Source organism: Mandrillus leucophaeus, unplaced genomic scaffold, assembly GCF_000951045.1.
Source record: "Mandrillus leucophaeus isolate KB7577 unplaced genomic scaffold, Mleu.le_1.0 Scaffold1, whole genome shotgun sequence".
Lineage (NCBI taxonomy): Eukaryota > Metazoa > Chordata > Mammalia > Primates > Cercopithecidae > Mandrillus > Mandrillus leucophaeus.
In genome coordinates this window covers 13,346,920-13,358,777 of record NW_012098097.1, presented here as the reverse complement: position 1 = coordinate 13,358,777, position 11,858 = coordinate 13,346,920, and the positions used below count along the sequence as shown (strand labels likewise).

The window sequence follows — 11,858 nt, the reverse complement described above, 5'->3', positions numbered from 1 at the left end:
GCCTGTAATCCCAGCTACTCGGGAGGCTGAGGCAGGAGAATTGCTTGAACCCGGAGGCGGAGGTTGCAGCAAGCCAAGATCGCGCCTTTGCACTCCAGCCTGGGTAACAAGAGCGAAACTGTAAAAAAAAAAAAAAAAAAAAAAAAAATCGCTTAAGTTAATTTTAAAAAGGAAAAAGAAAAAACAGATGTCAATGAAAAATAAGTAGCACTAACCAAAAATTGAAGGTGATTATAGAAACAAATACAAGGCAAATCAAGCTGTGGCAACCATCCATCCTATGCTGTTGCTTGGCTGCCAGAGCTCTGAGTCTGGTGCCTCTCTTCATGTCACAGAAGACACCTGTTAGGGGTGGGGTTCATGGACCAGAAACGTTCTGCTAGAGAAGCAAGAAGGCTTGGAGGTGGGTCTAAAAGAGTGAATGACATTCTCACGATTTGATACAAGGTAATTGCCGCCCTGTCTCTTCCTAATACCCAGGCCTTCCATGTACCAGGCCCTATCCACAGCTGTTTGTGAATATTAACTCATGTTATCACTGAGACCACCCTATGAGATAGGTCCTGCCACTGGTCCTGGATTTACAGAGGAGGACAGGCCCAGAGAGGTTAGCAACTTGCCCAGGACCACAGAGCAGGTGTTGGAGACGGGGAGCTGGATTTGAACCAGGACTGTGCTGCTCAGGGCGGCACCCCTGACATTTGACACCCAGGGCTGCACAGATAGGAAAATCAGCCCCCCCGTGCATGCAGCCAGGCCTCAGCCCCCTGCTCCTGACCCCCGAAGCTCCATCAGCGAGTGCTCGGTCAGCCACCAGGACTCTCGGTGCCTTTGTGACACCAGACATCTGGGGTAATGGAATACTGAATGTGAGACAGACTTGGTTATTTTCCTCTCTCTCCTCTCTTTCTCCTCTCTGTTTCTTTTCTTCTTCTGTGGATGAAGCAATTCTCACAGCTCCTGTTGGCCTAACCCCTGCCATGCTGACGAACAGGGCTGAGCAAACGTGGTGGTGGTGGTCGGGGGGCTCAGAGGAAGGCGGGGCTTCTCTTGGAGACCGGGCAGTGGCAACGCCGGCACCCGTGAGTGCTCATCACTCCGAGGACGTGGATGTGGACTCTACCTGGTCTCCTCTGGCTGGGCGGGGGGCAGGCTCAGGCCGGCTGAGACTGGAATTGGGTCCGTCCAGGGAGGGTCCCCCGCCTCTAACCCCGGCCCAGCCACAAAGCCAGAGCTTGTGCAGGTGGGTGGCTGGCCTGGGTGTCATGGGGTGTGGCTGCAGGCACTGGCATGGGGACCGGGGCAGTCCTTCTAGGAAGAGCAATTGGATCGTGGGCCAGGGGGCCCACAGGCCAGACCAAAGTCCAGGCTCTTCAGGCTGAGGCAGGGCTTCCGGTCAGGCTGCTGCGGAGAGCAGGCTGGGATGGGCCCTGGAGATTCCATGGAGCTGAAGCCACAGGCAGAGGCAGGAGACCCCGGGTGGGGGTGGGGGCTGGGGGGGCCACAGGCTTTGGAGGCAGGGAAATAGGCAGATCTGACAAACTCAGACTTCAAAGCCTGTGTCTCCCAGCGTCCCAGCTGGTTTACTCTGCGGAGTGGCACTGACAAACCCAGCACCTCCCAGGGCAGGATTTTAATCCTCCCAGGGGCTGCCATTCTTGAGCACCTGCTTGGGGCCAGCCTCTGTGCCAACCTCCCCGCAATGTGCCCACCTCACTCTCAGGTACCCCAGGGAGGTGGGCATGGTCCTCATTATCTCCCTTTTTCAGATGAGGAAACTGAGGCTGGGGAGGGTCAACTGCTTTGCCAATGCCACAGCATTTGGTGGGGGGCCAGGGCTGGAACATGAGTTGATCTGACTCCAAAGCTTGTGCTCTTAACCGAAGGGTCTCTCGGCTCCTGGCCACGGCCACCCCCGTCCCGTGTCGGAGCCAATCCGCGCGACTTTCTTTGCGGTGTTTCCGCCTTGTTTAACGTGATTTCTTGCTGAGCACTGTGGCTTACAGATGCTGCTTCCCTTGTCGTTCAAAAAAGCCTCCTCATGCCTTCCCCCCTTCCTTTTAGGAAACTCACCCCTTTTCCAGGACTGGGCAGCCGTCCAACCAGGGCCCACCCCTAACGAGAATGGAGGGGTCCCTGGGGCTTGTGAAGCCTGGCAAGGAGTTAGAGATTTATCCCGCGCTGGGGCCAGTGGTGGGACCGTCGGGAAACCAGCAGGCTTTAGGGAAGAGGCTCCCCTGTGCTGACTGTCGCGGCTTGGCCTTTATTCCCACAGGTGCTTTGTGCCGGGGCGGGCCCCTCCCAGGTGACCGAGGCCGGGTCTGCAGGTCCCCGCGCCCGCAGAGCTCCCGCGTGCCCCCGCGTGGCCGCAGACGGCAGCACCGCTTCGGGAGCGGGGTTTGCAGGAGGAGGGGCCCGAGTGGGAGGGGCAGGGGCCGGGGGCCGGTTATGGGACCTGCGCGCCGGAGGTCCTGGACCTGGGCTGCGGGGCTTATTACCAGCGCCATAACAGCCAAGCAGGGGCTGGTGCTGCCGGGGACAGTGGCATGCAGCCTCTGGCCTGGGATAAGCTGGGGAGGCAGGGTCCGTCCGCCACCAGCAGAGCATCACAGCGAGACAGCCGGCCCGGGGCCTACGGGCAGCTCCCGGAGGCTTCCTGGAACAGCAAACAGCACGAGTTGGCCTGGGAGGAGAGGATGGGGCAGGCTGAGGGCAGGTCTGATGGGACAGGTGAAGCAGAGGTGCGATTGGACTGGGAGGGAGGGATCGTGGGAAACAGGCTGGGGGGCCGGTGGGGGCGGTGGGGCGGCAGGCAGTGGAAGCGGGCAGCGCTGCCAGACTGCGCGGAGAAGGGCCTGTGTGGGGATTCCTGGGAGGGCACAGGTGCGCGGCAGATGTGGACATGGGGGTGGCGTGATGATGTGAGGCTTCAGACCCTTCTCCCAGGGCTGGGAGGAGAGGGGTGAGCACTGTCCCAGGCCTGGCTGGCAGTGTGCGGATCCCAGGAGGCGGAAGAGCTTCCCCTAGTCTTCTGTCTGCTTTTCTGGCTGGAGAAGGAGGACGCTGTAAAGTCAGGGCAAGGACTGCGTCCATTCCACAATGTGCCCTTAACTGGCCACATGTACTTTCAACATCACCTTTAAAGAAAAGAAAGGGGCCCAGGAACTGGGCCCAGTGACTCATGCCTGTAATCCCAGCTCTTTGGGAGGCCAAGGCCGGAGGATCGCTTGAGGCCAGGAGTTCGAGACCAGCCTGGGCAACATAGCTTGCTTTTTTAAAGAAGAATTAAAAATTTAAAAATTAATTGGGCATGGTGGTGCACACCTGTAGTCTCAGCTACTCAGGAGGCTGAGGTGGGAGGATTGCTTGAGCCCAGGAGGTCGAGGCTGCAGTGAGCCGTGATTGCATCACTGTACCCCATCCTGGGCCACACAGTGAGAATCTGTGTAAAAGAAAAGAAGCTGGCCACAGAAAACAGCCTAGTTCCAAATGGAATTTACCAGGCTGTGATGAAAACTTCGGACCCCCCAGCTCTTAGCCACCTGCACAGCCCAGCAGATGCTGCTTGCGAAAGATGATTCTGCAGGCTTCTTCCCTACTTTGTGTTCAGTGACCTCACTTTGGTAGCTCAAAATGGGCCACGGTGGGAGTACTGATGCCACAGAAATGGGTAAGGGCCAACATCAGGGCTTTTTGAGGGGTATCTGGAGAGCCGGTTTGCTGGGACGCCGCTGTGACTGCTCCTCTGGGGAAAAGCCCTGTGAGAATGTGCAGAGTCACGTGGTCTTCGATTTTCCGTGCTTCAATTTCCTTGTGTGTGAGTCTGAATAATGACGTTTTCTGAGTCCCTCTCTTGGTTAATGTGGAGAACAAATGGTTGTGGACTCTGGCGCCATGGAAACCTTATCATGTCCCTGCCTAGCGCTGGAAGACTTGCTTCAAGGACCCAAGCCCCTGAGCACAGAGAGGCAGGCGTTGTGGCTGAAAGTACTCGGGACCAGGACCTTAAAACTGGCATTGACACACCACCGGCCACTCTTTGGCACCCTTGGACCAGTCAGCTAACGCCTCTGGGCTCCGTCATCTGCAGGAGGGGTTTGGGCTGAAGGGTCCTTTGTTCCCCTTCCGGATGTGACATTTGGCATGCATGGTCCTCTCCACCACATACATCTCCACATTCCTGCTTCTCTAAACCCTAAACCTGCTCCTTTCTCTTTCATTTATTTATTTTTGTAGAGACAGGGTCTCACTCTTGCCCATGCTGGAGTGCAGTGGCAAGAACAAGGCTCACTGCAGCCTCCACCTCCCAGGCTCCAGCGATCCTCCCACCTCAGTCTCCCCCTGAGTAGCTGGGATTATAGGCATGCAGCACCATGCCTAGCTAATTAAAAAAAATTTTCCTACAGAGACAGGGTCTAACTATATTGCCCAGGCTGGTCTTGAACTCCTGGGCTCAAGCGATCCTCCTGCCTCGGCCTCTGGAAGTACTGGGATTCCAGGTGGAAACCATTTTGCCCAGTCTCATTCCCCTCTTGATTCATGAAAAGCTCTTGGCGTTTCCTGTCTCACCAGCCCCGCCTTCTCAGTGAGTGGTGTGGTCACCATCTCTTCTCAGTCCACTCCTTCTGGCTGGGGGCTTTCATTGAGTCCCATAGCTTGTGTTGACAAGTCTCAAATTTAAATTGCCAGACTAAACTGCATCCCTGGGTATGGACTCATCTGCACAACGTGTGCCCAGGAACAGCTGCACATGGCCGCATCACCAGCATTGAGACTGATCACGGCCGAAGCAAGTCTCAGCCTCCCCGACTCCTGTCCCCAACATTTTAGCATGTCAGCAAGTGGCTCAAGACCCAAGCATTGGACCCATCCTTCATTTTTCTACTTTCTTCACCCTCCCGCATAATCTGTCCACAAACCTCGAATGTCGTGCCTCTTAAAGGTATTTGGAATCTGTGCACATTGCAGCTTCTCTACCCTTGCCACTGGAATGTCCTGCTGGGCCCTGCAGCAACCTCCAAACTGGCCACTTCCTGCTCCCCTTTCTGTCCCTGGCCCAGCAGTGAGACCCACTCGTTTAATCGTCAACCTCAGACCCGGTGTGACCTCAGCTTGGGGCTCCCCGCTGTGTATCCAGCAACCTCCTGCCTTGGGGCTGTGGTCAGCTCCTGTTAGAGCCTCGCTCTGTGCCAGCCTGCAAGCACACTGGCCTTCTGTCTCATCCAAAACACGCCGAACCTGTCCCACCGTGGGGCCTGTCCCTGGCTCTTTCCCCTGCCTGGAATCTCTTTCCCAGAGCCTGGCATGTCTGGCTTCTTGTCATTCTGATCTCTCCCTAAATCCACCTTCTCAGAGAGGCCATTCCACGCTGGGCAAATGAAAAGGTAGTGCCTGCCTCGCCGCTGCCTGTAGCTGTCTCTTCTCCGCCATCACCAGCATCTGAGCACTCTGCCCATGGATTCATTGGCTTTTGTATCCTCTGCTTTCTTGTGCCTTTAAATGACAGGTTCCAGACTCCAGGGCCTGGACTGTCTTGTTCGACTGTTTTGTATCCTGAGCCCACCAGAGCCTGGCATGGAGCTGGCTCCCGTTACATATTTTTGGGATGAATGAATGACTTTCTTCTGCTTGGTCTAGGAGGCTGTGGCTGCACAGACAGACAAGGGAGCACTGTCCTCAGAGGCTTCCAGAGAGTTCCAGGAACACAGCCCCGGAGCTCTCCTCCCAAATGCACCCCACGCATATCCTCGGAGGTAGGCTTCCAGAGAGTTCCAGGAATATAGCCCTGGAGCTGTCCTCCCAAACACACCCCACGCGTGTCCTAGGAGGCTCCCGGAGAGTTCCAGGAACACAGCCCCAGAGCTATCCTCCCAAACGCACCCCACACGACGGTTTCCGAGCTATCCCCAGAGTGGAGCCCAGAGATGGCAAGAAGGAGGGGAGGCAGCAGCTCTGGCCAGAGGCTGAGGGAGTTCTGGCTTTTGGGGGAGGGTGGGAATTCTGGTCACTGGTCCGGGTGGTCTGCTCTGGAAAGACCTCCTCCAAGCCCAGAGCAGAGAGGCTGGAAGGGTCAGCCGCGGGATCTCAGGGGTGATCGGTCGCCTCTCTGTGGCAGCCAGGTTAGTGGGAGTCACCCACTTGGTGGGGCCTGGCAGCTCAGTTCTGGCTGCCTAGGACTGTAGCCGGACATCAGGGTGGAGGGCCAGGGAGCGTGGGGCCACCCTCCCGCCTCTGCTTTCTGGGTCTCTGACCTTGAGCCATGGGGCGTTATGCGACCTCAGACAGAAGAATCATGGTCCCCAGCAGTCCCATCACAACGAGGGCCCAACTGCTGGGCAGGACAGCAGACTTTCCGTTGAGCGGGAGAGCAGGCCTTCCGTCAGGCGGAAGAGCAGACTCTAAGGAAAGCCAGAGGACCCGTGAGGGAGAGAGGGATGGCTCCTCACCCCAGCTCCCCCACAGTAGACTCAGGGTCCTCTGGTGGTCCCCACGAGCCCCCCACTTCCTCTTTCACCGCCGCCTTGGTCCCATGGCCCTTGTCCACCATGGCACTTCACAGCCCTGCTCTGGAGGGCCCAGCCCTCTCCAGCCAGGCCCCCACCAGGGTCGCCACCTTGTCAGTTTCCAGGTGACCTTTGTCCCCAGGATGGGTCAGGTTCAGGTGGGGAGGTGTGTGTGCGTGGGAGGCTGATACAGGAAGATTCTAGAAAGGAGGCCCTCAGGTTGCCGTGGTGGGGAGTGGGGAGTGGGGATCCAGCAGCCAGGAGGTGGGCTCTGCACAGCAGGCCCGCCTGGGCCACCCTTGCTTTGAAGGCCACCTCCGTCCCCTTCTTGAGCAAGGCTGCCCACTCCTGCCGCTCGCCCTCTTGTGCTGCCCAAGATGCATGAGGTGCTCCTGAGAGGTCACGTGTTGTGGGAATGTGAGGGATTCCGGTGTTCCCCAAAGCCAGGGGAGGCAGCCCCACTCAGGGTTTGAGGCGTATCCTGGTCACAGGCACGCAGGCACCCACGTGTGCACACCTGTGCACACCGAGCAGGCCGGGATTTGGAGCACCCTGCCCTCACCTGTGTGCAGCATAGGCAGCAGGGTAGCCGGGTCCCCATCGTTGGCCTCGGGCACAATGCCCAGCAGCCGGCACATGAGCTCGTACACGTGGACGCTCTCAAAGGGCTCCACCTCCAGGCCCGCCTTGAAGCTGGGGCCCACAGCGCGGAAGATGGTCTTCATGTCCATGTCTTTGTTGTCAAAGCCGTGCTCCCCATTGTTGAACTGGACGTTAACTCTCTGCCGGGGAGTGGTAAAGGGTCCTGGGTCCTTGCTGGGAGCAAGAGACCCTCTCCACCTACCCTATCCACCCTACGAACGCCCCCTTCCCCTTAGGAAGGAGCACCAATATGGGGGCTGGAGGGGTTCCAAGACTCAGTTTCCCTGAATTCTCAGCGTCTGGAGATCAGTCACCCTACAGAGTGAAGTTCAGGGACGGTCCAGTTAAATGAACGGAGACCAGACCCTGAGTAAATGGGAGTGGAGCGAGCAGCTCCAGGCTGCGGGCCCTGCCTCCTGGGTGGTGGTGAACGCTGGCTCCCATCGGTCACTTCCTTTCCGGGGATGTCTGCTCCCCAATCTGTGCTTTGCTTCTGGCTCAGCACAACTGTGCTCTCTGCTGAGGGGAGGTTGGGCTCCTGCCTCTTTCCTGCCTCCTCCCTGTCACCCTTGGGGCTGGACTCCTACACTTTACCCTGGACATGTAGGGCACACACACATGCCTATCACACAGTGCTCGGACGTGACAGGTACAGTTGTGCACACACACTCCTACTGCCTGGTGCCTGAATGTGGGGGGCACACACAGATGTGCACACACAGATGTGCACACACACACTACTGCATCGTGAAGGGTGTGTCCCTTCAGTGCTGACGCTCCTCAGACTGGGGGCCAGCTGGAAATAGGGAGTGCCTCTATAGAGATGGAAGGAGAGGCCAGACGCAGTGGCTCACCCCTGTAATTTCAGCACTTTGGGAGGCCAAGGCAGGAGGATCGCTTCAGCTCAGGGGTTTGAGACCAGCCTGGGCAATATGCAAAACCCTGTCTCTACAAAAAATACAAAAATCAGCCAGGTGTGGTGGCTCACACCTGTAATCCCAGAACTTTGGAAGGCCGAGGTGGGTGGATCACCTGAGGCCAGGAGTTTGAGACCAGCCTGGCCAACATGGTGAAACCCTGTCTCTACTAAAAACACAAAAAATTAGGCATGGTGGCAGGCGTCTGTAATCCCAGCTACTCAGGAGGCTGAGGCAGGAGAATCGCTTGAACCCGGGAGGTGGAGGTTGCAGTGAGCTGAGGTCGTACCACTGCACTCCAGCCTGGATGACAAGAGTGAAACTCTGTCTCAAACGAAACCAAACAAAACAAAACAAAACGCACACAAGCCAGGCATGGTGGCATGCACCTGTGGTCTCAGCTACTCAGGAGGCTGAGGTGGAAGGATCGCTTGAGCCTGGGAGTTTAAGGCTGCAGTGAGCTGAGATCCTGCCATTGCACTCCAGCCTGGGCAACAGAGCAAGACTCTATCTCAAAACAAAACAAAACAAAACAAAACAAAAAACAAACAAAAAAAGGAGACCCAGAGCCCGGGGAGGGAGCCCCCAGAGGTGGTGCCTCCAGCAGGCGACTCACCCCGTGGATGACGTAGCCAAGGTCGCTGTACATCAGCAGGGGTGTGACTCTGGGGTTGTTGGCGTAATGGAAGGCCTCGGGGAACTCCTCCTTCTTGTAGACGTGGAGCTTGGGGTGGGCATCCTTGAGCGCATTGTACACCTTCTCCAGCCTCCCTTCTTTAGGGAGCAGCATCCCGTTTGGTCCGTAGTCCAGGAGCTCAAACTTGATGTCCTGGAAGGTGAAGTTGGGGAACTTGTGGAATTCGACCAGGTCGCCAGCCTGCTTGTCCACGGTCGTCATGCCGTGGTCGGATGTGATGATCAGGTTGAGGTGGTCTGTGAGGTGGTTGCGAGCAATGCTTTCCCGCAGGTAGCCCACGGTCCGATCCACCTGCCGCACCATCTCCCTCCTCTCCGGGGACTCGGGGCCGTACTTGTGGCCCGTGGAGTCTGGCTCCCCGAAGTAGAGTGTGACCAGATCCAGGTCCTCCTCCGTGAACCACGCCATCACCGTGTCGATGTTCGCTCTCCACTCCGTCTCATTTTTGTAGTTGTGCGCGATGCCTTCCTTCCGGCTCCGCGTCACGGCCACCCCTTGGTAGGTGACGTTCCCGCCCGGGTAGAAGAAGGAGCCAGCCCTCAGACCCTGCCAGACAAGGCAGCGTGAAGGACAGGACTCCTCAGTGGGCGCCCCTCATCCCATGCCTGTGAACACATTTGTCCCCCACCTGCCTCCTTCTCTGTTCCACCCACCCATCCCTGCTCCTCGCTGCAGCTACGGGGCCTTCAATTTCTAAAACATCCCTGATCTCATGCTCTATGGGGGGTAAAACCTGATTTTATAGAGGAAACGACAGGTGCCCACTGGACTTGAGCACTAAACGAGACATCAGGGTAAAAATGTTCGTAGATACGCAGTGTCTGCCTCATCACTGGGCTATGATGCCTGCCTCGAGGCCACACTGCCCAGAAAGCATCTCCTTCTGAACTGAAGTCTGGCCTGCCCTGCTGGGCTCTGGTCCGGGCATGAGTCTGTCTGTCTGTCCACCTGTGTCCCGTCCACCTGCCCCTCCAGCCTTCTGCCTGGCCGCCTGTCTGCCCCTAACTCGACTGCTGCTTTATTTAGAATTTGTCTGTCCCCCCAGCCCTCTGTCCACCCCACCTGCCCATCCACTCCCCCAGGATATTCTTTCATTGGATCAAGCGCCTTGAGATGCCAGGGTCTCTACCTTGGCTTCCTGCTTGCAAGCCTGTGGAAGGAGCCCTGAGTATGTCTATGGATCCTTCTGGAGCGAGGGAACTCCGGCTTGAGTGGATACCTTGGCTCTGGGGTGGGCATGGGCTCTGACATTTATTCCAGCCTCACCTTAGAAACCTCCACTGACTTTGTTTACTGGAAGCCTCGCCTCTGGGCCAGGAAGCCCCCAGAGCATTGCAAACTGGGTGGGAGACAGTCCTGGGTCAATACCGTAACCCACCTCTCATTTTATCTTTGACCCCTTAGAATTTAGCTGTTCAGCTCTGACAGGGATGTGGGAAAGGGAGAAAGTCGTGTAATTGTTAAATGCTTTCTTGTTGAGTCACAATGATCTTCCCAGCCTGACCCTCACCCCCAATGCTGCAGGGCCCAAGGGTGCAGTTCTCCCTTTGACTAGGGGGACAGAGCAATCCCTCCTGCTCCCAGGGCCACCCAGGGAGGACCGGGCAGGGCTGTGTCCATGGGCCGAGACGGACATAGCTCACTGGTTAGTCCTCACCAGCACCCACCACCTGCCCATTCTGGGGCCCTACTTCACACTCTTCTGTGCCAGGGTAGGCCAGGAGCCCCGAGACCCTGGAGTGGGGAAGGGACCTGCCGTGGATCTCACATGGTTCCAAGCCTCGCCTGGGCCTAGGTGCCCCCATGCTCTGCAATGTCAGTATGGGTGGGGGTGACATTACCTGCCTCTGGGCCGTGATCCAGATGGGCACGCTGCCATTGTCCCACCACCTCTGGATGCCCAGCGTGGCATGGTAGGGCAGCTTCACCTTGCTGGTGGTGTTGTAGTACATGTTGTGAACCACCCCGTGGTTCTCGATATATTTGCCTGAGGGAGGAAGAGGTGCAGAGGATGGCAGGATGGACTGGGGTCACAGCGAAGGCTGGACCCAGGGCTGGAAGAGGCGAAGTCAAAGCAGCCTCGGTTTCCCTGTGTGCTGGGTGGGGAGTGGGCCTGGGGCAGGGCTGGGAGGAGCAGACTTCTTTCTGCGCTGCCCCGTGGGAGCCAAGGTTCGAGGTCATGTCCGAGACAAATAGACACGTGTTCTTTGAGCTATTGTACCAATTGCACTTCCACTTTCAGTTTGTCCCGCAGCTGGACGGGCACATAGGCACGAATGCATGTGCGGGGATCCTGGTGGCAGACTTGTTTGCTTTAGCAAAAGATTGCGGGTGACCCCCATGGCCATCAGGAAGGCACTTATTAAATAAATGACAGCCCAGCCATCAGATGAGATCCCGGGCAGGAATTTCAGTGAACCACATGGAGCTCCAGGAGATTTTTTGAATTTATTTTTGTACAGGAAGCACGTGCACATGGTACTAAGCCCAAAAGGTGCAAACGGAGAGATGAAGTGGAGAAGGTCCCTCCGTCCTCATCCGCGATACAGAGAAACAGGTGGCGCACGGACGGGAGAACTGCACACCTCCGTTTGTGGTTAGAAGGGGCCGAGGTTGCAGAAAGGCTGGTGTGGGGATCAGCTGCCTGTGTTGGGGTGAACGGTGTCCCACCACGTTCATGCTCACCTGGAACCTTAGAATGTGTGCTTATTTGGAAATAGGGTCTTTGCAGTGTGATTAGCTAGGGTAAGGGGATGTATACTGGAGAAGTGTGGATGCTAAATTCAGTGACTGGTGTCCTTGTGAGAAGAGGAAAGTTTGAATACAGACACACACAGGGAGAGACCCTGGGAAGGCGTAGGCAGAGGTTGGAGTGAGGCTGCCACCAGCCCAGGAATGCCAAGGATTGCGGAGGCCCCGGGAGCCAGAAGAGGTGAGGAGGGAGCCTCTTCTGCTAGAACCTTCGGGGCGGGTGCAGCCCTGCAACGCCCTGGTTTTGGCCTTCTGGCCTCCAGAAGCATGCGGATCCATTTTTGTGGGTTTAAGCCAGTCTGCAGTTCTTTGTTGCAGGGGCTCTGGGACACCCACGCAGGGTCTTTG

At 57.1% G+C, this 11,858-nt stretch overlaps 1 protein-coding gene across 1 annotated transcript in view; it reads right to left on the bottom strand.

Moving 5' to 3' along the window:
* Window positions 1-2,240: 2,240 nt before the first annotated feature.
* ENPP7 (ectonucleotide pyrophosphatase/phosphodiesterase 7) overlaps window positions 2,241-11,858 on the bottom strand; it is an 11,055-nt gene continuing 1,437 nt past the window's right edge. The window contains exons 2-6 of the mRNA XM_011991027.1: window positions 10,601-10,746; window positions 8,679-9,305; window positions 7,066-7,285; window positions 6,252-6,398; window positions 2,241-2,656 (exon numbers count right to left, since the gene is read on the bottom strand). Coding sequence (XP_011846417.1) covers window positions 6,268-6,398; window positions 7,066-7,285; window positions 8,679-9,305; window positions 10,601-10,746 — 1,124 coding nt within the window. The 3' untranslated portion in view covers window positions 2,241-2,656; window positions 6,252-6,267. The remainder of the gene's footprint in view (window positions 2,657-6,251; window positions 6,399-7,065; window positions 7,286-8,678; window positions 9,306-10,600; window positions 10,747-11,858) is intronic.